Source organism: Mytilus trossulus, chromosome 3 (assembly GCF_036588685.1).
Source record: "Mytilus trossulus isolate FHL-02 chromosome 3, PNRI_Mtr1.1.1.hap1, whole genome shotgun sequence".
In the NCBI taxonomy this organism is placed as follows: domain Eukaryota; kingdom Metazoa; phylum Mollusca; class Bivalvia; order Mytilida; family Mytilidae; genus Mytilus; species Mytilus trossulus.
The window spans coordinates 40775132-40801945 of record NC_086375.1 but is presented as its reverse complement, the minus strand read 5'-3'; the positions used below and the strand labels follow the sequence as shown (position 1 = coordinate 40801945).

The following is a 26814-nucleotide window of genomic DNA, read 5'->3' as shown; positions in this document are numbered from 1 at the left end:
AACTGTAAAATTAACACTACAAATACAGAGGCTAGTTAATCGAAATAGAGAATATATTGTTACCTTAAATAGACATATTTATATTTAGGAATTCATAATTTTAAATACAATGTTTACAGGGTGATATACAGTAAACAAGAGCAAATTTTAAAACTTGTTTTGAAATATTTCCATTTAACACAGCAATGAAAAATCAGTCACACTGCAAGTGATCAGTTTCATTCTGGACATGTTTTTACTACAGGGCAATCATCACAATAATCTTTTTCTAAACTAAAGCAAAGAACACCTGCGCATGCTTGCACAACCGGAAGGTTCCCTACACAAGTTACAAATCTATGACATGTTGTTGGATGATGATATTTGTTGGTTATGGTTCCGTTAAAATTCTGGTTACAAAAGTCACCTGCAATAATAATTTAACAGTAATAAGATGACTAGGAGTTTACCATTGATTGAAAAGAAGACAACATTCTACAATTTGAAACTCTTATTAGTGCAAGATTCGATACTTATGTACATTTGTTAACAACTCGAAAACTCAAAGGAATAATCAAATGCAATAATTACAGGATTACAAAAAATATCAAAGATTTTTTTTTTATTAACATGATAAGAAAAACAAATGATTTAGATTCGTGTTCATACTATTGTTAAACTTTACATAATGAAGACAGCTGAACGTTATTTTTTTCCTTCTATTGAATTCATATGTGCTTATTCAATTAAAGCTTTTTCGTAAGTTAACTGTATTGTGTTTTATTCATTTGTCTGTACATTTACCCTCTTGTATATGTAGTTTTGATGTCATCACGAAAAATTTACATGTTCTTGTTAAATGAGTTACTCTTGCTTACTTAAGAATGTTACTACAACCCCCTTCCCTTTCATGAATGTGACCTATCGAATTAGACTATTTACCGGATTTGATATCACATAAGCAACACGACGGGTGCCACATGTGGAGCAGGATCTGCTTACCCTTCCGGAGCACCTGCGATCGCCCCTAGCTTTGGTGGGGTTCGTGTTGTTTATTCGTTGTTTTTCCATGTTGTGTCATGTGTACTATTGTTTGTCTGTTGGTCTTTTTCATTTTTAGCCATGGCGTTGTCAGTTTGTTTTAGATTTATGAGTTTGACCGTCCCTTTGTTATCTTTCGTCCCTCTTTTATCATTATTATCATTTTTATTATAATTTTTATTATCATAATAAAATCGTTACACAGACAGTTTTGTGTTCTCTCGGTACTTTGACAGAATGTAATTCTATAGTTTCTGTTTAAATTTTATTTGGATAAATAAACACATCATAGATACCAGGACTAAATTTAGTATATACGCCAGACGCGCGTTTTGTCTACAAAAGACTAGGATATAATTTTATGGAAATATATTTTTAGTAATCGAGGCAAAATAATTATTTGCGTTTTGTTTGTTCAATATTTTTTTCTTCCTGCACCAAGCCTCCAGAAAAAAATCAACGTTAGTATTGCTATCAACCATTCAAAAGTTTTGAAAAGGCCTTACCGTTTTTAACCACACAGCCGTCTCTGCTTGTTTATTTTTTTTTTATGCAATATACAACTTATCATCTATGAACGTCTACTTACTGGAAACAAGTTGAAGAGTTTCACTGTTAGAATATATAGGCGAAACATCCAGATGAAGGCCATTAATTACTCTACATCTAATGGTTGCATTGTACATAGCTTCAGTGAATCCAATCCAAAACTTAAGGATTCTTTTAATTTCACAGTTGACTGTTGTATCTGTTATAGTTGTATAACTAGGACGTATTGCTTCATAGTTATAGTTTCCGAACAACTGTATTTCAATCTGCATGTCTCCCGTTTGATTGCCGATAAAACCAGAACAAGTATGGAGGTTTGAAATTCTTGGAGCAGTAAGACCAACAACTTGATCAGAATGTACTGTCATATTTACTTTGTTATGCTGTTAGGTAAAAGGAATTATAAACACAAAATGACAAAAAATATACCGAACTATGACGCAAGTTTTTTACTAAGTTTGAGTATTTTGAGAAACTATTACATTTCACCAAATCTTTTCTCCTTTGCTAAAAAACATTCGAATATTCTATTTTCAGTTGGATTTGATAAATTTTATACATTGAATTTGTGCGTGAAACAAAAACAAATTACGAAAGGGGAAAATATTGATTTAAACATGTAAATAGCTTTGGTATATATGAGACGGCTTTTGCATTTCTTCAAACTTTAGATGTTACTACAATATAAAAATAATACAAAAAAACAAATACAAAAAATGGATCCTTGTTATGCCCGTGTCACACTGTCCCGATTTTTATATACGACGAACACCCGAATGCGAAAATTGTAAGTTCGTACGAAGTTGGTCCCGATCTCGTTAAAATACCAAAAAGTGACCGAAGCAAATTCGAGGAATAACGAAGTCTATACGATGGTGCCGAAATTATTTACGATAGCAAAAGATTGACAAACGAAGGATAACCGAAGACGGGTGTTTTAGCTTCATACCTCAGCCGAAGCCTACACGATGGATCACGAAGGCTACACGATGGATTACGAAGGCTACATGATGGATTACGATGATGGCGCGATGGCCATACGATGTCTAAGAGACGTCCTGTACATCTTACGATGCATTTAATTTATATGGTTGATTTCTAAAAAATAGTTAATGTATCAAATATGCATATTCAATTTATCATTTTCTGCATGTGTCATATACAAATATAGTGTCCATATTTGTCCCCAATATGTTGCATACGAGGGGATGCCACGCTCGGCATTGCCTTGTTTGAACTGTAAAATGTGTGCACTAGTCTGAATATTTACCCATAATTATACCCATGTTTTCTAATCTATCTCAAAGGTAAAGTAATGGGTTCGTTGATCCCTTTTATTAAAAAGAGCTCTTTCCAGGAGAATGCCATAATAATATAGAGAAAAGGAAGGATGTGGAGAAAGCAACAAATGCGGCAATATATATGACATAAAGAAAACAAAATGGTTATGGAGTTACATTCGTGTGACAACAACTCAGACGAAATAAAAAAAAAAATCAGAATAATGAGGAAAAGGTTGCTTTCCCTTTATACGTGCACCTGCATTGTTGATGTACGAGGCGCGTTTATGATTTTCATTATGTTACTTGATATGAAAAATTGACAAAAAATAATATTTTACTTTTAAAAGTACATCCTGAGCCTGTAATAGCTGCTCTTCTTGTTCCATTTGAAATAATAGAAACAACGCTGTCGCCCTTCTTGTCAATCTAATTAAAATATTGATCTCTGCTTACGTTATACCTCTTTAACATATGTTTTTAATTAGAATATTTTAATTAGATTGCTTTCTTGTTCTCATAGAATCATATGATATGATCTCCATGTTTTGTGAACGTCTTTCTTAACTGTCGTATTAGACTGACCAGTGCATGGCACTTTAAATTTATTTTAGCGCGAAAATTAACTTACATTTAGCTGGATTTATTGCCGTCGTAGTTCCATCTTGTCGCCTTCAAGTTTTATTCGATGGCAACACGACGGGATTATGAGGTCATCACGAAGTCGTGTTGCCATCGTAAGACCTTCGGATAGCTTCGTGATTGATTCGTGTAGACATCGTAATGTCAAAACTGCTCGATGGAAACGATGGAAACACGAATGCAATACGATGTTCAAAGATGCATTCCCGGTGACATTACGATGATGAGGATGGTGATACGAAATCAACACGAACCCTCAACATCGGACGCACCTTCGGGAATTTTTTAACATGTTAAAACAATTGGAACTCTTCCCGAAGTTGTCCCCGAAGGCTAGAAAAAGTGGCCGATGATTTTACGATGGTTAAAGATGGCACTACGAATAGCCCGATCTAGATACGATCAGTCCCGGTTTTGAAAATTTCCATAATCGTGTTGCCATCGGCGTAAAAATCGGGACAATGTGACGCGGGCATAAAGAAATTAAAAAACTGAAAGATGTCATTTTTGGAAACACTAAAAAAAATAAACTTTACTTATATATTTGATGTTTCGCAACGGATCAATAGGCTTTATATGCTTAAATATTTACGAGCTACTAAGTATTCACTATCTAAACCATTGAGAAAAACAAGCACTTTTTACAAGTTATCTTTTTCCTTATACATCTTGTTCTATCTTTTTAAATTTTTATCTAACCTGTTGAACGACTGTCGTATTTGTACAGGAGCTACCTGGAAAAGAAAAAGATATAATCAGATACTATATATGTATGTCTTTCTAATGATTTATACAATATATATTTTGTTATTATATTTTCGATATAGATCATTCCCTAGATAGCTGTTGGGGTCTTATTTGTTCCAATCGTGGACAAATGCAAATCTTTTTGAATAGCCATATCCATTCGGCACATTTCGACAAACACCAATCCACTATTGAGTGATGCCTAATTACTTGATATTTAACGTAGTAACATATTTCATACGAGTAACACACGTTGAGTAAATCTGCTTGCCGACTGGAGCACATGCTATAAATACTGGGTTGTGGTATGGTTCGCATTGCTAACTCGTTAACTATCCAAGGTGTGAATTTTTTATTGTCTTTTCGTTGCGATGGCATTGCCAGTTTTATTTCGTATTATGAATCATAACATCCATTTGGTATCTGTAGCCTTTTTTTCAAATGTAACCAATAAGTACTCTTAAATGAATATGTATATCATACTTTTAAGAAACATAACTACATGTGGCTTTAATAAAATGTGTGTCAATGAAAAATTTAAAATTTGACTTTGCATACAATGTAGATTGGTACATGATTTTTCAACTGTCTTTGATGCTTCAAGATTTTCAAGTTAATCTGTTTTGTTTGCATCTGTACAGTCATAACTTCAATCCTTTTTTTGTGTATTGTAATTTTGATACGTATTTTCTATGTTTGTTTCGCCTGATAGTTCGGTATTTTATACATCCCATTTTAATTGTTTCAAACGATTTGACAAGTTTTCATTTTGAAAATATGAAATTTAGATATTGATATATGTTATTTTGAAAAAAATCTGCAACATAAATGTACATGATCAAATGCACTATCAAATGAAATTAGAAATCACCAAACCGGCATCTGACACAATGCGTCAATTCTCCAATCATCAAAATTGTTAAGTAAGCTTTTATTTAATATAAACTTTCTTACCCACTGTTCGACATGTAAGATCATTGCAAGGACTGCATGTTTCTACTGTATATATTCCAAAACAATAGTTGTACTGACAGGCACGACCATATGGTACTGTGTTCTGGCACTCAATATAATAATGACAATTTGTGGGATGTACACGGTTGCTTAGGAAGACGGTGTTATCGTTACATGCATCACCTGTAAAAGATATTCATTATCAAGATCATAATATTATCCGACTGAAAGACAACTTTCAATTTCGTTGAATTTAAGTCAAAAACTTGGGTTTTAGTGAACATCGTTCGTGCGTTTAGAGGCGTCATATCTGTTCGTATACTGAGCAACCTATTAAAAATTATGAAAATGTAATGCACGAATCAGTCGACTCTTAACTAACTATAAACACAACGTAATGTAGCTTTGTTTTTGTATATAAAGAAAGACAATTGGAATTGTGTATAAGTCAGGCCTCCGATTATGAATGCATTATATAATATTGAGTCAACTACGTCTGTATAATAAGACATATTTTAATGTTATGTTGCTTCAAACATGTTTTTACAAAACAAGATTAAACAGTTAGTTGTTGTCCATTCGTTGTGTACTATCCGTAGATTTTGCCGGTTGAGTATAGTCGCCCTCACGTTAAATTGACACTATTTCTTTTTAAATATCAGCCACGTTCACTCGAGATGATGTTTTTTCAATTAACAGAAGAAAGAAATCGTGTCCAAATATCCACTACTGTCCTACCTTTTATTGTGTTTTTCACTGTATAATCCTGACCATTCCCATTTTCAAGATTATTTGCAAATTTTATTAAAATTGTTAAAAATTGTCTATATAGGACAATAACTCCTTAGGGGGTCAATTGACCATTTTGGTCATGTTGACTTATTTGAAAATCTTACTTTGCTGAACATCCTTTAAATTACCAATTCAGGGGCAGCAACCCAACAACGGGTAGTCCGATTCATTTTAAAATTACGGGGCAGATGATAATCAATTTTACCCCATGTCAGATTTGCTCTAAATGCTTTGGTTTTTCAGTTATAAGCCAAAAACTCATTTTACCCCTATGTTCTATTTTAAGCCATGGCGGCCATATTGGTTGGATGGCTAGGTCACCGGACACATTTTTCAAACTACATACCTCAAAGATGATTGTTACTAAGTTTGAATTAATTTAGCCCAGTAGTTTCAGATTACTAAGATTTAAGAAAAATGGTTAAACATTGACTATAAAGGGCTATAACGCCTTAACTAAGGGGTCAACTGACCATTTTGGTCAGGTTGACTTATTTGTAAATCTAACTTTGCTGAACATTTATTGGTGTTTAAAGTTTATCTCTATCTATAATAATATTCAGGATAATAACCAAAAACAGCAAAATTTCCTTAAAATTACCAATTCAGGGGCAGCAATCCAACAACAGGTTGTCCGATTCATCTGAAAAATTCAGGGCAGATATACCTTGACCTGATAAACAATTTTATTCCATGTCAGATTTGCTCTAAATGCTTTGGTTTTTGAGTTATAAGACAAATACTGCATTTTACCCCTATGTTCTATTTTTAGCCATGGCGGCCATCTTGGTTAGTTGGCCGGGTCACCGTACACATTTTTTAAACAAGATACCCCATTGATAATTGTGGCCAAGTTTTGATTAATTTGGCCCTGTAGTTTCAGAGGAGAAGATTTTTTTAAAAGTTAATGACGCCGGACGCCGGACGCCGGACGCAAAGTGATGTGAAAAGATCACTTGTCCCTTTGGGCCAGGTGAACTAAAATATAACTTTCGACAAGGTGAAGGAAATTTAGTTTTAAATATCTCATCACATGTACCAATTCATATTTAGTTTAAAAAAGTCACTGTTAGAACCGATAAAAACAATAGTCAAATAACTACAACCGAATCTGATTCCTAAAAGAAATTAGTGTTTTTTTCACAAAACGTAATTTTCTAATAAAAAAGATCAAGTAACTGCTATTTGTAAGATTGTAAAGGATAATACTTTATAAAGTTCAACTACAATAGAAATAAAAACCTAAGATCGTATGAAAAATGAAAAAATTAAAAGGAATTCTAAAAACACTGAAAAGACGATTCAATAAATGCATTTTCATTTTTTTGTAATTCATTATTTCATTGATTCTGTTTCATTTTGTTTTTAACCTAAAATGATATATGTGAGATGGTTTTAATTAAACTTAGTTCAAATTTTCAAACACAAGCGATATATACCTGGTATAAGAAAAACCGTTTCGTAATTTGAATAAAAGGCTGGAGAATCTGGGAAGTGTTTATTAATTACTGAACATCTGATGATAGCCTTATCCATATCAGATGTAAATATTATTCTTAAATCTATTTTTCTATGCATTTCGCATGATGTATTGTTGTCCTCTGTGTTCACGATTAAAACGTCTAATTTTCTGAACTCAACCTCTCCTGACTTCACAATTTCAATGCTTAGGTCTCCTGCCGGATAACCAACGTATGCTTCACAATTATGCGACAACAAATTTCTGTTAACTTCCGGGTCAGCAACTTGATCAGGATTGAGATGAAAAATTGTTTTACCAATTGGCGAACCTTAATGGATACGAAAGAAAGTTTGATAATGATAGTAAAAAACATGAAAAATTTAAATATCAACAAAAAGTATGTAAACATCAATTTGTAATTTTTATCAAACTAGAATATATGTCAAAGATGAAATAAAACTGACCGATAAATACTTCAACTATTCTTACATTATCTAAACAGAATGAAAAAACCTACTTGAGATACAGTAGACGTAGATATATTTTAAAATCTAATACTGTGAAATACACTTTAACGAACATTAACAGTAAAATCCAGTTGTTCGTCAATTTCATTTTTAAAAATAAGATGTTCGACTTACGTGTATGAAAGTAAAAAATACATCACGATGCTACTTAACTTATATTGAAATCTGATTGATTCAATCCTCTCTACAAATTACCACACCCTTTTTCGTACGTAAACATATTATAGGATTGATATTTAACACAAATTTGATAACAATATTGGACATACTATACATGGGAAAAAGGTGGGACGATACGTTAAAGAACAGACAACGCATAGAAAACAGAAAAAAATCATGAGTTATCAACAACCAACTGGAAACCTGAATTTGATCATAAATCCCCTCCCCCCAAAATAAATAAAAATACACCAACAATCCCACTTATATAGAAACAGAAACAATGAATACTTGAAAATATTGATAAAAAAGAACAAACAAACTCTGGTATATCTGCAGAATAAACTGTTTTTGACACCTGACGAAAGGCGTATGTCAAGTAAACACCTAATCTAAAGTTGCATCCTTTCAGAATATATTCTTGAGTTACACGAACATTCTAATAAGAAGTGTTTTAGAGTGTATTTATAAGAATAAAAGTATGTGTTATAATCATTGGGCTGCATGAATTACAAGTTTACATTCTTAATTGCAAGGAATAATTGAACATTTGTTTGAACTTTTGACTAATACCGACCCTTGCTTTTACATCTAGGAATAGGAGAAAGGTTGTTTATGACTACAAACGAACATGATTAATGGTCATCATTATCCTTGTTTTTAAAAATTTAAAATTTTCATGTATATCTCTTTTTTTCTTTTTTTTTTAGCCTTCATTATTAAAGCATAATTATTTATAAATATCATCAACCAAATCAAAGAAGAAATACTATACGGTTTTTGAATAGAAACTGTTTATAATTGAACAACTAAAAACAATGGTGAAACACTATGTTGACACGATTTTTACAAATTATGTAAAACAATAGATATTTGACCTGGCATGAAATTTTAAATACTCTTTCTATTTATTGATGTACATTGATATGTTTCTTTCTTAAGTGCAATCTTTGACAGTAGTTTGACCGACATTTATACTATATGTTACATATTTCTAAATATAAAATTCACATTGAAACCAAATATCTTGTGAATCTTTGTTCTCGTATACTGTTATTATACTTATAATGTTTATAGTGCATTAATTAAAATATCATACCCATATCTTTTGATGAAGTTAATATTTGGTTTTATTGACTTTTGAAAAAAAAAAAAAATATATTCACTGAGGCATATATGTCTCTATTAACGATCGAAGAGAAAAGCAGTTTTTATGTTAGAAATCTATTAAAACTCATATGTACCGAAACAAAAGACAGTAATTGTTTTATTCCATAAAAAGCAAGACAATGTATTTATATAATGGCAATTATATAGCAAAAGCGTTCACACTGTACAATCGATCGGTATCGGTTTAGTTAAAACCTTAACGTATACGATATTGCACCGCTACTGTCATTTTGGACAAGCTCTGAATATTTGCATTTAATTTGTATGTCTTCCCTTATTCATTCTCAATTTTCAATCCTCAATCTATTTGATGATACTAATTATAGGTTAGACAATACTTGGTCATGTTTTATGAAGATTTTAGCCCAAGGCGAAGCCGAGGGCTTAAATCTTCATAAAACATGACCAAGTATTGTCTGACCAATTTAGAACATATTCACACTTTCGAGTGACCTTACAAAAATGTCCTTTCCCATTGTAATATATTCAAACCTAAATAACATAGGTAATGATCATTTCAATGAATGAAATGAAAAGGCACTGACATAGTTTGTGAAGGATAAATTGTTTTTCTTCTGCTTCAGGTAAAATTTAATACTATATATATCTTTAAATATTTTTTAATTTCAAAAAGCAACACAATATAATAGAAATCCCCTTTTTGAAATTTGATTTTTTTTTATAAATATAAAGCTCTCTGTAAGAATATTTGAATTCAGACCATTCAACATTAAATGCTCACTTTTATTGATAAATTTAAACGTATTGTGGTACTCCGCTTTATATTATATATCAGCAGTTTGGCATTGTGTGTTTTGGAAAGAAAAAGAAAATAATTCCCTCAAATGTAAGATTACCGTATATAAATTAAATAAATATAATTTTATGTATCCTTACCAATTTGTTTTGTGTATTCTATATATTTATTATTAGAAAATGCATGAAATTTTTCAAACTTTAAAATGTTTTTATTTTAATCTTTGCTCTTTCACCTTTAATCAGTAGGCTATTTTCCCAAGGAAAATGCCTTGGGGGATTGTACACTTCATTAGTGAAGCTATAAGAGTTCACTTTCATAATTAACTGACAATGAAAAGTCATTCATGTATAGCATTTCATAGTGCATGGAAAACCATGTATTATGAAAATTAGAGGGCAAACATCTGACTTTTCATTGGACGAGAAGGGGTGAGTATGTTCTAATGATAATTAATCTATAGCTATAATTTGCAATTGTCAAGGTTAAAGTGAGGATTAAATATAGTTTGATATCAACTCGAGTTATTTAAATTGTGTTCACTTATGGTTGTGGCTTGTTTTCTTTTACTTGCATGAATAAATATTTATCGTATCACACTGAACGAAGTGTGATACGAAAAATTGATTGCCTTATCCAGTGTCAAATGATGATATTACGGCATTTCTATTATTTACTTGTTAGGTCAATGCTGATTTTCAAAGGTGAAGACGCTGTACATTTACATGGCAATGGATATATATCATTTCTTCAATAAAATAGAAAACACTCACTCATTTCACCTGACAACCTTCTTTTTGTCAAATTGTCTTGAATTCTAAAGAGTGCAAAAAGTCTTAAAATATCGAATTTAACGTTTGAAACAAGGAAAAAGACATATGACGTCATACAGGAAAGGGCAAATCAACATGATCAAATATAGAGAAAGGATAGCAATCGATATTCAATTCTCACAAATTTCTGTTATCATGATCGGCAACACTCTCATTGTCTTAAATTCAAAATTTCTCGAATTATTGATTAATGATCTAGTAATTTGCACATACCAGTATGACGTTATTTGTTATGTGCCGGGGTCATACTTTAACATCAGTGATTTCTATACTTTTTGTACGATTCAGAATGTAATAAACTTCTACATAAGTGTGAGTATTTTGCAACTTTAGAAGAAATCACTTATACCCGTAGCCATATACGAAATGTACATCTTCATACCCTTTGAAAGTCACCAATGATCTAACAAGTAGACATAGAAATGTCGTGATATCGTTTCGTGATATTGGATAAGCCAATCAAATTAATGCAGTTTTCGGATCATCTTTCTTTCGTTTTACGCTCCATGTACGCGAAGTGAATATCTATCCATGCAAGAATAAATAACAAGATATTATCATAAAAGAAATATGCAATTGTCAGTCAGAGAATTCGAGAGCAAGTGGAGGAGTAATACGGAAAAACCTTGGAATAAAACTATAGTGTTATGTTTACAAATTGTTTCTTGCACACACGGCATTATTTGTACAGCACATACGCAGTGTACAGTAAAGTTACTAGCATTATGCGAACCTCTCAGTATAATTGGATAAAAAAACGGCGGGTAATTTTGTCGTACGAGAGAATGCTGGCAATTTGAAACTTTTAGATGGTGGTATGTCCACATTCTGTGTTAATTGAATCGTCTACATTGTACCAGAGAACGTTATATCTTTATAAAAGGAAGATGTGCTATGTTCGAAATAAAACAACTCTCCACAAGAGATCAACATGACACAGAATGTACAACTATAGATCACCAAACGGTCGTCAATTTCAAGCAAAGTCCATACCTCTAAGTCAGTTATAAAAGCCTCAGAAATAACTAATGTAAAACGATTCAAACGAGAAAAACAACGGCCTTATCAATGTAACAAAAAGAATGAACGAAAACAAAATATGTAATACAGCAACAAACGACAACCCCATACAGATGTTGGCGGGGTTGAAATAGTTATAAGGCTCCATACCCTTACTTGGGACAAGAGTAAGAGTAAGAGTACAACACAAAAAAATATAAAAACCAGTTAAAAACGTATTTAATCATCTGATGGATACATGTACAGAAAAATCTAAAATAATAACATAGGGAACGTGGACAGGTACTTGTACATCAAAACAAACAAAAAGACCCTGAGTACAGATCTAAGAGTACTCGCAGTTACTGATAGATAGTTAAAAGTCATAAACAACTAATTTAGTAAAACCTCAATTTAAGACTAAATCATCAATCAGTACACATCCAGCATCCATTTTGATTTAACTTAGCAAGTAAAAAAATATTTATAAATAAGTGTATGAGAATGGATTTTGATTTGGCATACAAATTAAATAAATTTGTCGTTAACTTTTCCCCAAATAGTTTTACCGATACCTCTGCAGGTGGATATCGGTCCCAGTAGTAAAAACTAGTGTGCTGACATGATTTATAACAAACTTTTCTAATATTGTACGTTAAGTTAATTATACATTCTTAATTTCAAAGATTCGGCTTCGAGCATTCCTGATGAAGGAAAACCCGGAATAGCGCTTTGTGTGCATGAAATTTACAACGTGCTGTTTACATTTTTTTTTTCCAGATGTATGTCCCTTGCGTGGTGTACTGCAACGTTGTCAGTTTATTGCAAAAGTCGTGCAAATTCGCAAAACAAAATTGTCTCCTGATAATGTGCTCGTAATGATAAAATATGTCAATGAGCAATGGGCTTTTTTAATTCAAGAATTGGATGCTGTTTTGTTTTAATATGAGGGTGTAAAAACATTTACCATTTTGTGTGAATAAAGTTCATGATCAACGCTTTTACAGTCTACACAATAAAAAGAAAAAGTATAATCTTTTTAATATTTCATTTTATGCTACAACCATTAAATTGATTTAAAAAAAAAACCTTTTTGGACATTTGTATCGAAATTATACTAAATCGTCCTTTTTTATATGGCATACATACAGTGGCTGAATTATTCTAAGTCTATTTTGACATTTCCAGTTTTCTTAAAATAAAAGTTTATATGATTGACAGGGACATGATAAAACAAATGATATTTTGTGATACATTGATTTGATCAAGTTGATTTGATTATGACTCGACAAAATTAGCAGTTAACAATACAAGCACAAATTAACAGATGTTTTTAAATTTTTATGTGTGGAACCGTATCATTGCAGGTTCTCCAAAACATATGTTAATATTTGGTATTGTTAAAGACATGTTAATTAAGGAAAATTTCTACTATTTGTACACATTGGCTTAAAAAAATGTGTAAATAAAATCCTCAGTTTTGAAAGTAAAATTAAATTAAAATGAATAGCCGGCATTTTCACAAATAACGACAGAACATCAGCCTTTTGTAATTTTTAAGCATAAGTATGGTTTAATTAATACATATTATCATCAATTATATACATTAAAACTCGTATATTAACACTTAAACCACCATCGTTCATCTTTTTATTGAATGTATTGTTAACACAAATATATATATTCAAACTTCTAGTGCAATATAATTTTTGAAAACAATGTGGGATTAACTACAAGAAACACGGTTATATTTTGAGGCTTGTCTATGTAAACATATCCGTGAATAATCAAATACGATTTAGTTTTCGGTTGTATTACGGACATGTTTTTACCTCTTCGCAATACTCACAACGATCCTTTTCTAAACTAAAGCAAAGGCCACTCGAGCATGTATGGACGTGAGGTGCATTCCCTACACAAGAAATAAATCTTTGACAGGTTGTTGGATGATGGTATTTGTTGGTTTTGGTGCTGTTAAAATTCTGGTTACAAAAGTCACCTGAAATGAAAGTTTAACAATATCATAAGAACATGAGGAAAATATATATAAACTGTAAGTAGACAAAGTTCTACAACTTGAAAGAATAACTAGTACAAGATACTTATGTACATTTATCACGAGTTGGTTGACCGTTATGGCATATCCGTTTCACAAATGATATCGGATATGTTTCTTACGTCGTAAATGCAATCCCCTTCCCTTTCATAAATGTGACCTACCGAATAAGACCAATTACCGGATTTGTTACCACATAAGCAACACGACAAGTGCCACAAGTAGAGCAGGATCTGCTTACCCTTCCGGAGCACCCGAGATCACCCCTAGTTTTTGGTAGGGTTCGTGTTGTTTATTCTTTAGTTTTCTATGTTGTGTCATGTGTACTATTGTTTGTCTGTTTGTCTTTTTCATTTTTAGCCATGGCGTTGTCAGTATATTTTAGATTTATGAGTTTGTATCTTTCTGGTTTCTTTCGACCCTCTTTTATTAATGATGAAAAAAACCCCGAAAAGTATAATCAAACTCACATAGTTCAATGATTGTTTAACTTTACAGAATGAAGATAACTGAATCCTAAGTACTATTTATATGTATTTCTTTCATTTAATGCATGTGTGCTTATTCAAATTAAGTATAATTAGTTTTGATGGCAGAAAAGATAAACATGTTCTTGTTAAACGATTTTCTATCGATTAATGAGATATTTTATTATTATCATTATTTATTCTAAATTCTAAAACCCGCATATAACAAACCGCTACGCAGACAAAAGTGTTCTCTCGGGTATATTGAAAGAATATAATTCTGTAGTTTCTGTTCTCCTTTGTTGGGAGCATATCAATGAGACGGGATGGTATGGGAATATGTTCTTCAGTAATTGGGGCAGATTATTTATTTTCGTTTTGTCTTAGGCATGGTGTTTTCGTTAGTCAGGGCAAGGATGTTGATGAAAAAAATCCATCGACCACCATGCCCCCCGTAAAAAAAGCAACGCTATTTTTACTTTTATTCATTCAAAAGTTTCGGAAAGGCCTTATCGGTTTAAGCGAAACGGCCGTCTTCGCTTGTTTTATTTTAATTTTGATGCAATATACAAATTATTAGGTCTTTCCACCTTTCTTGTGGAAAGACCTATTGAATTTGTTCTGATTATTAGGTCTTTCGATCTTTCTTGTGGAAAGACCTATTGAATTTGTTCTGATTATTTTTTTTTCTTCTACCCCCTAATTTTTTTCTTGCGGTGTAAAAATGTTTCAAAAGATGTTTAGTTTTTTTTGTATATGATATCACACAGTCTATACGCTTTTGAAACTGATCCTGTTTAAATGAACACTTTTCTTTGTAAGAGTTATCTCCCCACACACTGTTTTTCTTGTTATCATATCTCCTCCGCAACCGTAAAAGAAAGCGACAAATTTATTTTTCCAAATTGCTCGTTATATCCTCAGGATGTTACTTTTTATTTTCACGGAAGCTTTACGAAGACTCCATATGAGAGTTATTCCCCCTTTTGTAATGAAATAAATGAAATAAATCTGTTACTGGAAAACCATAAGTGATAGAGGCCTAGGGTCATTTGATTTGAGGTCCTTAGTCCCAAAAAATGAAAATTAGGTCATGGTCAAAGGTCAAGGTCATGTTCAAAAATATGATTTTTGGCTTGTTATCTCTTGTATTCAGAAATCATACAAGATATCGACAAAATATTTTCACACAATGTGTGTTGCGACATGGCGGAGCACGTAAAATTTAGCTAAAAGGGTACGTAAACATTTGATGCGACTTTTCCCCACTTTTATATTTTGTATTAGTTGTATGGTAATATAATTCATTAACAATATAAAGTACAGGCCTGGGGTCTTTTGTATTTAGGTCCTTGGTAGTTGACCTTGAAATTGAGCTCAAGGTCATAGAAAACATTCACGTTCTAGATTTTGACCTTTGCTTTTACCTCATATGTATACATGATAAAGACATGGGACTTTTTGCAATAGGTTAGGTAGCAAGCAATGTGAACTTGTTACCGGAACCGGAAGTGACTTTTTGTTTCCCGGAAGTAGCTTTTTTTGTTCTAAATTAATGTAAAAGTATGTAGAACCATATATTTTTTGGAATCAGTGTCAATTGAACTATCAAACTATAACGGAAATAACATCAGTTGAACCGCAAGTAAACAATTATCTCCCTTATCTACATTTATTCCAATAGAAACCATACATTTTTGGAATCAGCGTTCAACAAGCTGTCATTTGACGCTACAACTGATATTTGAAACCAAATTTTATTATTTACATACAAAAAAATCCTTATTGGTGGAAAGACCATCAATGGTTCTTTGAACAATTGGTTTTTAATTAGGTCTTTCCACTTTTCTGTGGATAGACCTATTGGATTTCTTCTGATTATTATTAGGTCTTTCCACCTTTCCGTGTGGAAAGACCTATTGAATTTGTTCTGATTATTTTTTTTTCTTCTGCCTAATTTTTTTTCTTGCGGTGTAAAAATGTTTCAAAAGATGTAGCTTAGTTTTTTGTTATATTATACTATACAGTCTATACACTTTTGAAACTCACTCTGTTTAACCGAACACTTTTCTTTGTAAGAGTTATCTCCCCAAACACTGTTTTTCTTGTTATCAGATCTCCTCCCCAACCGTAAAAGAAAGTGACAAATTTATTTTTCCAAATTGCTCGTTATATCCTCAGGATGTTACCTTTTATTTTGACCGAAGTTTTACGAAGACCCCATATGAGAGTAATTTCCCCTTTTGTATTGAAATAAGTGAAATAAATTTGTAACTGGAAAACCATAAGTGATAGAGGCCTAGGGTCTTTTGATTTGAGGTCCTTGGTCCAAAATAATGAAAATGAGGTCAAGGTCAAAGGTCAAGGTCATGTTCAAAAATATGATTTTAGCTTGTGATCTCTTGTTTTCAGAAATCCTATAAGATATCGACAAAATATTTTCACAAAATGTGTGTTACGACATGGCGTAACATGTAAATTTTAGTTAAAAGGGTACGTAAACATTTGATGCGACTTTTCCCTCTTTTATATCTTATATTAGTTGTATGGTAATATAACTTATTATCATTATAAAGTAAAGGCTTAGGGTCTTTTGATTTGAGGTCTTTGGTCCAAAAAAATTAAAATTAGGTCAAGGTCAAATTCTAAATTTTGATTTTGGCTTAGTTTCACTCTTTTTCATTAAATTTATAAGATTTCGACAAATTATTTTTACAAAATTGTAAGTTGCAACATGTCGTTACTTATAAATTTTGACTGGAAGGGTGCGTATACAATGAATGGGAGTTTTTGCCCCTCTTATATTTAGAATTATGCGTAAAGTGATAGTACCCATGAACCATACATAATACAGACCTAGGGTCTTTTGATTTGTGATTCTTGGTTTATGACCTTGAAATAAAGGTCAAGGTCATAGGTTAATTGGACGTTCTATATTTTGACCGTTGCTTGAAATTCACATTTATACATCATAAAGCCATAGGAAATGACATTTTGAACTGAATTTTAATATTTTGATATCAAAATAGATCCTTATTGGTGGAAAAACCTTCAATTGTTCTTTGAACAATTGGTTTTTAATTTTTTTTTATTCTTCCGCCTATTTTTTTCTTGCTGTGTAAAAATGTTTCAAAAGATGTCGCTAATTTTTTTTGTATATTATATCATACAGTCTATACGCTTTTGGAACTGACCCTGTTTAACCGAGCACTTTTCTTTGTAAGAGTTATCTTTCCAAACACTGTTTTTCTTGTTATCAGATCTCCTCCGCAACCGTAAAAGAAAGCGACAATTTTATTTTTCCAAATTGCTCGTTATGTCTTGAGGATGTTACGTTTTATTTTCACCGAAGCTTTACGAAGACTCCATATGAGAGTTATTTCCCCTTTTATATTGAAATAAATGAAATTAATTTGTAACTGGAAAACCATAAGTGATAGAGGACTAGGGTCTTTTGATTTGAGGTCCTTGGTCCAAAAAAATGAAAATGAGGTCAAGTTCAAAGGTCAAGGTCATGTTCAAAAATATGATTTTGGCTTGTGATCTCTTATTTTCAGAAATCCTATAAGATATCAACAAAATATTTGCAGACAATTATTAGTTGCGATAAGGCGTAACACGTAAATTTTAGTTAAAAGGGTTCGTAAACATTTTTTTTTACTCCCCCCCCTTTTATATCTTATATTTGTTGTATGGTAATATAACTACTTAACAATATTAATTAGAGGACTGGGGTCTTTTGATTATAGGTCCTTGGTTGTTGACCTTGAAATTGAGCTCAAGGTCAAAGACAAAATTCACGTTCTAGATTTTGACCTTTGCTTTTACCTCATATGTATACATTATAAAGACATGGGACTTTTTGCAATAGGTTGCAAGCAATGTGAACTTGTAAAAGCCAACCGGAAGTGACCTTTTGTTTCCCGGAAGTAGCAACTTTTTGTTAAAAATTAATGTAAAAGTATGTAGAACCATATATTTTTGGAATCAGTGTCAATTAAACTATCAAACTATACCGGACATAACATCATTTGAACCGCAAGTAAACAATTATCTCCCTTATCTATAATTTTTTCCACAGAAACCATACATTTTGGGAATCAGCGTTCAACAAGTTGTAATTTGACACTACAACTGACATTTGAAACCAAATTTTAATATTTTCATATAAAAAAATCCTTACTGGTGGAAAGACCATCAATAGTTCTCTGAACAATTGGTTTTTAATTATCTATGAACTTCTACTTACTGGAAACCAGGTAAAGAGTTTCATTTTTAGAAAAGATAGGTGAATCATTCGGATGAAGACCATTTGTTCCTCTACATCTAATGGTTGCATTTTTCATAGCGACAGTGAATCCAATCCAAAACTTGAGAACTCTTTTTAATTCGCAGTTTTCTGTTGTATCTACTCTGGTTGTATAGCTAGGAATGATTGTTTGGTAAGTATTATTCCCTGCAAACTGTATTTGAACTTGTAAGTCACCCGTTAGATTGCCAATAAAACCAGAGCAAATATGTAGATTTGAAGCTCTTGTGGAAGGGAGACCAAAAACCTGATCAGAATGTATTGTCATATTGACTTCTTTCTTCTGTAAAAGGAATGAAAATAATTTCAAGAACATTACAATATTACTTTGAACTTAACAGTTTTCAAAATAGTCTTTCTCCATTACTGTTACATATAGGTTATACCACTGTACCAAGTGTGATGCGACATTTATCTACTGGAGATAGTTAAATTTTCACATTTAAAACGCGAGGTTGGCCAAACATTTTACATATTTAAAATTTAAGTGTTGAGAATTGATAATTATCGTATTGCACCAGATTTTGTGGTGGAATCTGTTTCTCTAATGGATTTGAGACGAACTCATTCTTTTCGAATGATCTCATCATTGTGACGTCATCAGGCAGAATCGCCTTTTTCATGACTGAGATCAAATGATCCACATATTAAATAAATGAAAATAATCAACAGATCAGGAAAAGGATAAATCGTGTAATAATTAGAGTTTTTTTTTCAAAATTTGATGTATGAACAGGTTTCAAATAATCTCATCATAGATACAAGTACTATTTATCTTAATATTGTTTAAAAATAACATTGGAGGTCAACATTGTTCAACCTAAGCTATAAACTGTTGTTTTTATATATACACCAGTCTAGTCGTCTGTTCTATAATTTTACCGTTTCTGACATTTTGACTTAGTGTAGATTCGAATTGCGGATGATGTAGTATATATAGCTGGGGACGCCTACCTTGTATGCGCACCCAGGTTTTCTCCTTTGTGAGTTTATGCCGTTCCTTTAGTGTTTCACATGATTCTTTTAATCGACTTCTGAGATTTGATAACTGTTGCCTTAGTAAACACGTTCTTATACTCATTTTCAAGTAAGAATTGACAATGAGTTTGATATTGTGAGTGTAATAAAATCAAGCCAAGGGAAATCGTCCATACTCCTAAATATAGTGAATTAAAATTGCTTATTGTGAGCTTGTTTCTGAATGTTAACAACTGTAGCATGTATGGAAACTACTCTCTGCATTTCTTTTTAAATTTACAGAATGAGATGCTTATTGATTATCTAAGATAAAAGACATAAATATTTGTTAAGAAATTGAAAGATGTTTTTATGTTAATGTAGTAAACTTAATATAGAATTTACATATTAATTGTTTCGAAACAGGTCAATTTGCTTCAGTATATCAAACCTATGTTTCGTAAAAATCTGCTTAGATGCATTTGTTTGGTTTGACTTAAAACTATTTGCTATTGATACAAGTTGAAAAAGTGTTTTCTTTTGATATATGGTCATCTTTCTTTCAAATGAGTTCTATATCTTTTAAATTTTATTACATTACCTGCTGAACAGCAGTCGTATTTGTGCAGGAGCTACCTTTGAAAAGAATTTTTTTTTTTATAGTAATACATTAATATTTTTGTCATAATTTGGTGGAGGATCTATAAATTAAACATCATTTATTCAAATACATTAATGTCCTATTCTGTGGCATTCACCCGTTACTTGATAATTTTGCGTCTTATTGGTTCTGAAGGGCGTAAAATAAAATCTATGAATTGGAGTAAATTCACTATTTCTTTCCATCTCCATATATAACCAATTAAAATTAGAAAAAAGGATGATGTCAACAAGACTTTTTATTAACAAGCTAAAGATTAAAATATCAATTTACAAAACACAAAACTAGCTTTCAATAACTGCTGAATATTGTGTAGGTATTTTGTGTCGTTTGTTGTTTTTCGTATTTTAAGAGCCGATTAAATTGTTCAAGCCATTTTAAACTGATTTCTATAAACTTTGTACATATGTTGTGCTGTTTAATAACTTTCAAAGGATAAATACTTGCTAACAAGTTTAACAGCATAACATTGTTTGGACCGGTTCCAAGTCAGGGTCTATATTTCATTGGTTAAAATATGCCATATTTGTATAATATTATTTGGCTTTAAATAAATCAGGTCGTTCGCTTTCTCATTTATATTTAATTTTTAGGGACCTTTCTAATCGGTATCTTATATGGCAAAATGTTTGTCAAATGTTCAAGGACAAACAATGGCATACAATGTATAGTCTATCTCATCAACATCATTTCGTCTCTGCATATAGGATAAGTATCTCATTGATTATTATACGACTTCTACTGTTTGATATAGCTAATACAATGAAAGGTATTTTTGATACTGCAGTTACGGTGGTACACAACACTTTCACTAAAATTAATTTGGCTCGTTTAAATTTCATTAAATTTTGTCAAAGTATTAACTTTGACACTTCAACAAAAATATACAAATTTAATTTTTTTGAACCAACCGTTTTGTCAGAAAAATTACACTGGTTATATAGCAATTTGACAAACACCAATTTTGATCATTGAGAAGCTTAATATTTCTTGTACAACACAACGTAATTAAAGCGTTTAGTTGACTTTACAGAGTTATCTCCCTGTAGTGTTAGGTACCACCTTAATGCGACTTCTACAATTTTTTTTCAGTGATGCTCAAAACGAAATAAGTATAAAGCATATTAAAAAAGAAAAAGTTGAAATTGAAATTGTACACATTGAATTTAGATAGTTGTTTTTACATCTATCTTTAATTGAAATTTGAAAACCTTCAACATTTTTAGTCTGAATCTTTAAAAATATTGCTGTGTCTATTGTCTTTTAACTTCTGGATATTTGAATGTAATTTGTTCTTCGTTGAATTTTTGTTTTTGCATTTCGGAAATAATTGATGTAACATTGAAAAGAACTTCCAACATATATCTGCGCTATCAAATGATAATTAAAACTCAGTTGAAATTTTCTAAACAATGCATTGTGTTTTTATTTATCACCACATTTTAAATATTTTTTCTTTATGCGATCACTTTCTTACTTGTTTCTAGACATATAACACTATTGCAAGGAGTGCATGTTTCTACTGTGTATATTCCAAAACAATAGCCGTACTGACATGCACGACCATAGGGTTCTATGTAATTCCGGCATTCAATATAATACTGACAGTTTGTAGGATGTACACGGTAGCTTTGGGATACAGTGTTATCTTTACACGAATCACCTGAAATGAGTTTACTGGTGTAAATATACATAAACAGCTTTTTCATATGAGTTGATCAAATAGTGAATTCTTCACTTACATTGCGTGATGAATAATTGGACGTAAATATAATCTATTCAAAGAACGACAATTCAAACTGTGTAAGAGTCGGACATTTAATAACACCTGCAAAAACGTATTCGGTATTGTTCGGTTTCTTTTATTTATATGCATTCGCAGTAGTTTGTATCGCTTCATAATAAGATTAAACAAATAGCATACCAAATACTGATGGCGTTAATCTATTGATATTTAAAGCCGTATGGAATGAGTGTCTGCATAGTGAAAAATATGGATAATTCTTGAACCAATGCATGCATATATCATAAACTTAATCTTCTTTTCAACATGTATAATTATAGATTATCGTTGATCATCACAACGAGATTGATTCTCTCGCTTGAGTCGGTACGGCAAAAGTTAGAAAAGCAATCGATTTGAGATGACCAATGATAATTTTACCTATGACGACGTTGTCAATTTCTATGACATCTCATTCACAACGCCACGTGCCCTTCTTAGTTTCTAGCGATATTTTTTTTTTCAATATCACCAAAGTCCGCTGAGAAAAGAAATGATCACGCAGTAAGGTAAAAGAAAAATTTCGTAAAATAGCGATAATGAGATATATACAGTTTTTACTCGGAAATGGTTTTAAAGGAAAGCCGAAAATTCAATCAAGATATAAAACACCACAGTTTTACAAAGTATATAGAGGATAGGCCATCACAGCTTGTTGCCCCATTTTTTTTATTCGTAATTAGTACTTCTTTTTATTTGCCATGTAAAATGAAAATGAATAAAGTTATAATTTATGTACACATGGTAAATAGTTACAGAAAAGTAAATCGATATGAAAACAAAATTGAATTAAGCATATTTATGAAGATTGTATAATGCTAAGTTTCAATTTCCGAAAATTAATGACTTGAAAAAGCCTTAAATAAAGGCAACAGTAGTATACCGCTGTTCAAAACTCATAAATCCATGGACAAAAAACAAAATCGGGGTAACAAACTAAAACCGAGGGAAACGCATTAAATATAAGAGGAGAACAACGACACAACACTGAAATGTAACACACATAGAAACGGACCAAGCATCAGACAAAATCCCACGAGAATAGCAAACATAACATCAACACCAAATACATAAATTTGGGATAAACAAGTACCGTGACACGTCTTATTGCAATGTGAATTTACACTTAATATCAATATGCAGAAAAAAAGATCTACCTGTTAATAAATTTCCGTTTTAGAAGCTAATACAATTATCTCGATAAATGAAGCCAATTAGATATTATGTATTTGCATGTATATTTCAAGTAACTTAGTTTAACAAACAGTGTCTTCAACTTTGTATTTGTTTGGTTTATAACTATTTTGATATGAGCCTCACTGATGAGGCTTATGTAGACGAAACACGCGTCTGGCGTACTAAATTATAATACTGGTACCTTTGATAACTATCAGTAACATATGTAATTGTCTTATTTTAATCAGAATGTCCTCCTGTGTGAATGCACTTTTGATAATTCTGTTTTTAAAAAGAAGAGTTATGGAATAGTTATCAAAGGTACAAGGATTATAATTTAATACGCCAGACGCGAGTTTCGTCTATACTCTATACTCATCAGTGAGTTCAGATCAAAATAGTTTTAAAGCCAAACAAGTACTTAAATGAAGAGCATTGAGCACTCAAATCAATGACAAAAACATTAAAGAGGCTAAGAGGTACTATGTTACAACGACACCAAGTACCAATCCAAGATAACGGACGATTACTAAAATCGATTTTAAACACCATGCCATCTAAGAAAATTCCCAAAACATAGATATCAATAATAACACTTCCAAAATATTTAATGTAGATAATCACAAGCTGCCTAAGAATAACATGCCACTGTTCAATGTCAAAATTTGACTTTTGATAACATTTAGGACAATTAAAAGTTTATATTGTGATATGAAACCAAACAAACGCAGAAAAGTCAAGATGAACAAGCTGCAATTCTATTTATTTCTACTCTACGATTATGTTTATATCGTGTTATATGACTGTCGGTAGTCCTTCGAGGTCACCTTAATAGTTTATTATATTGCATCTGGACTAGAATACACACTAAATGCTAATACATTTTATCGATCCACTGCATTGTTAATTGTTTATTTTAGATTTTGCATAATTTGTATATACGTTTAAGTATGCTATAAACCAAAAGTTGGGAATTTGAGTCAAAACGGTTAACACGAATTTGACAGCTACCGCCTCTTTAACAATACGTTTCTTTATATAAAACGCAATATTATTTTGATAAACGGTAAAATAAAAATAGTTATTAGTAAGAATAAGGATAAAGATTTATTGGGTTCAACTGAAGTCCATATTTACATACACAAGTGATATTTACCTGGTATTAGTTTAACTGTTTCATTTTTTGAATAAAAGGCTGGAGAATCTGGGAAGTGTTTATTAATTACTGAACATCTGATGATAGCCTTCTCCATATCAGATGTAAATACTATTCTAAAATCTATGAACTTCTACTTACTGGAAACCAGGTAAAGAGTTTCATTTTTAGAAAAGATAGGTGAATCATTCGGATGAAGACCATTTGTTCCTCTACATCTAATGGTTGCATTTTTCATAGCGACAGTGAATCCAATCCAAAACTTGAGAACTCTTTTTAATTCGCAGTTTTCTGTTGTATCTACTCTGGTTGTATAGCTAGGAATGATTGTTTGGTAAGTATTATTCCCTGCAAACTGTATTTGAACTTGTAAGTCACCCGTTAGATTGCCAATAAAACCAGAGCAAATATGTAGATTTGAAGCTCTTGTGGAAGGGAGACCAAAAACCTGATCAGAATGTATTGTCATATTGACTTCTTTCTTCTGTAAAAGGAATGAAAATAATTTCAAGAACATTACAATATTACTTTGAACTTAACAGTTTTCAAAATAGTCTTTCTCCATTACTGTTACATATAGGTTATACCACTGTACCAAGTGTGATGCGACATTTATCTACTGGAGATAGTTAAATTTTCACATTTAAAACGCGAGGTTGGCCAAACATTTTACATATTTAAAATTTAAGTGTTGAGAATGGATAATTATCGTATTGCACCAGATTTTGTGGTGGAATCTGTTTCTCTAATGGATTTGAGACGAACTCATTCTTTTCGAATGATCTCATCATTGTGACGTCATCAGGCAGAATCGCCTTTTTCATGACTGAGATCAAATGATCCACAAATTAAATAAATGAAAATAATCAACAGATCAGGAAAAGGATAAATCGTGTAATAATTAGAGTTTTTTTTTCAAAATTTGATGTATGAACAGGTTTCAAATAATCTCATCATAGATACAAGTACTATTTATCTTAATATTGTTTAAAAATAACATTGGAGGTCAACATTGTTCAACCTAAGCTATAAACTGTTGTTTTTATATATACACCAGTCTAGTCGTCTGTTCTATAATTTTACCGTTTCTGACATTTTGACTTAGTGTAGATTCGAATTGCGGATGATGTAGTATATATAGCTGGGGACGCCTACCTTGTATGCGCACCCAGGTTTTCTCCTTTGTGAGTTTATGCCGTTCCTTTAGTGTTTCACATGATTCTTTTAATCGACTTCTGAGATTTGATAACTGTTGCCTTAGTAAACACGTTCTTATACTCATTTTCAAGTAAGAATTGACAATGAGTTTGATATTGTGAGTGTAATAAAATCAAGCCAAGGGAAATCGTCCATACTCCTAAATATAGTGAATTAAAATTGCTTATTGTGAGCTTGTTTCTGAATGTTAACAACTGTAGCATGTATGGAAACTACTCTCTGCATTTCTTTTTAAATTTACAGAATGAGATGCTTATTGATTATCTTAGATAAAAGACATAAATATTTGTTAAGAAATTGAAAGATGTTTTTATGTTAATGTAGTAAACTTAATATAGAATTTACATATTAATTGTTTCGAAACAGGTCAATTTGCTTCAGTATATCAAACCTATGTTTCGTAAAAATCTGCTTAGATGCATTTGTTTGGTTTGACTTAAAACTATTTGCTATTGATACAAGTTGAAAAAGTATTTTTCTTTTGATATATGGTCATCTTTCTTTCAAATGAGTTCTATATCTTTTAAATTTTATTATATTACCTGCTGAACAGCAGTCGTATTTGTGCAGGAGCTACCTTTGAAAAGAAATATTTTTTTTTATAATAATACATTAATATTTTTGTCATAATTTGGTGAAGGATCTATAAATTAAACATCATTTATTCAAATACATAAATGTCCTATTCTGTGGCATTCACCCGTTACTTGATAATTTTGCGTCTTATTGGTTCTGAAGGGCGTAAAATAAAATCTATGAATTGGAGTAAATTCACTATTTCTTTCCATCTCCATATATAACCAATTAAAATTAGAAAAAAGGATGATGTCAACAAGACTTTTTATTAACAAGCTAAAGATTAAAATATCAATTTACAAAACACAAAACTAGCTTTCAGTAACTGCTGAATATTGTGTTGGTATTTTGTGTCTTTTGTTGTTTTTCGTATTTTAAGAGCCGATTAAATTGTTCAAGCCATTTTAAACTGATTTTTATAAACTTTGTACATATGTTGTGCTGTTTAATAACTTTCAAAGGATAAGCACTTGCTAACAAGTTTAACAGCATAACATTGTTTGGACCGGTTCCAAGTCAGGGGCTATATTTCATTGGTTAAAATATGCCATATTTGTATAATAT

At 31.5% G+C, this 26814-nt stretch overlaps 2 protein-coding genes across 2 annotated transcripts; both read right to left on the bottom strand.

The window, feature by feature from the left end:
- Positions 1 to 7768, bottom strand: LOC134709430 (uncharacterized). Its single transcript, XM_063569592.1, has 5 exons — positions 7424 to 7768; positions 5193 to 5375; positions 4191 to 4225; positions 1610 to 1952; positions 1 to 406 (listed from the first exon to the last, which is right to left on the bottom strand). The coding sequence occupies exons 1-5, from the start codon at positions 7560 to 7562 to the stop codon at positions 219 to 221; spliced, it is 888 nt and encodes a 295-aa protein (XP_063425662.1). The 5' UTR covers positions 7563 to 7768; the 3' UTR covers positions 1 to 218.
- Positions 7769 to 13509: 5741 nt separating this feature from the next.
- Positions 13510 to 26245, bottom strand: LOC134709429 (uncharacterized). Its single transcript, XM_063569591.1, has 6 exons — positions 26217 to 26245; positions 24598 to 24940; positions 21819 to 22004; positions 20282 to 20316; positions 18664 to 19006; positions 13510 to 13890 (listed from the first exon to the last, which is right to left on the bottom strand). The coding sequence occupies exons 2-6, from the start codon at positions 24923 to 24925 to the stop codon at positions 13706 to 13708; spliced, it is 1077 nt and encodes a 358-aa protein (XP_063425661.1). The 5' UTR covers positions 24926 to 24940; positions 26217 to 26245; the 3' UTR covers positions 13510 to 13705.
- Positions 26246 to 26814: the final 569 nt, after the last annotated feature.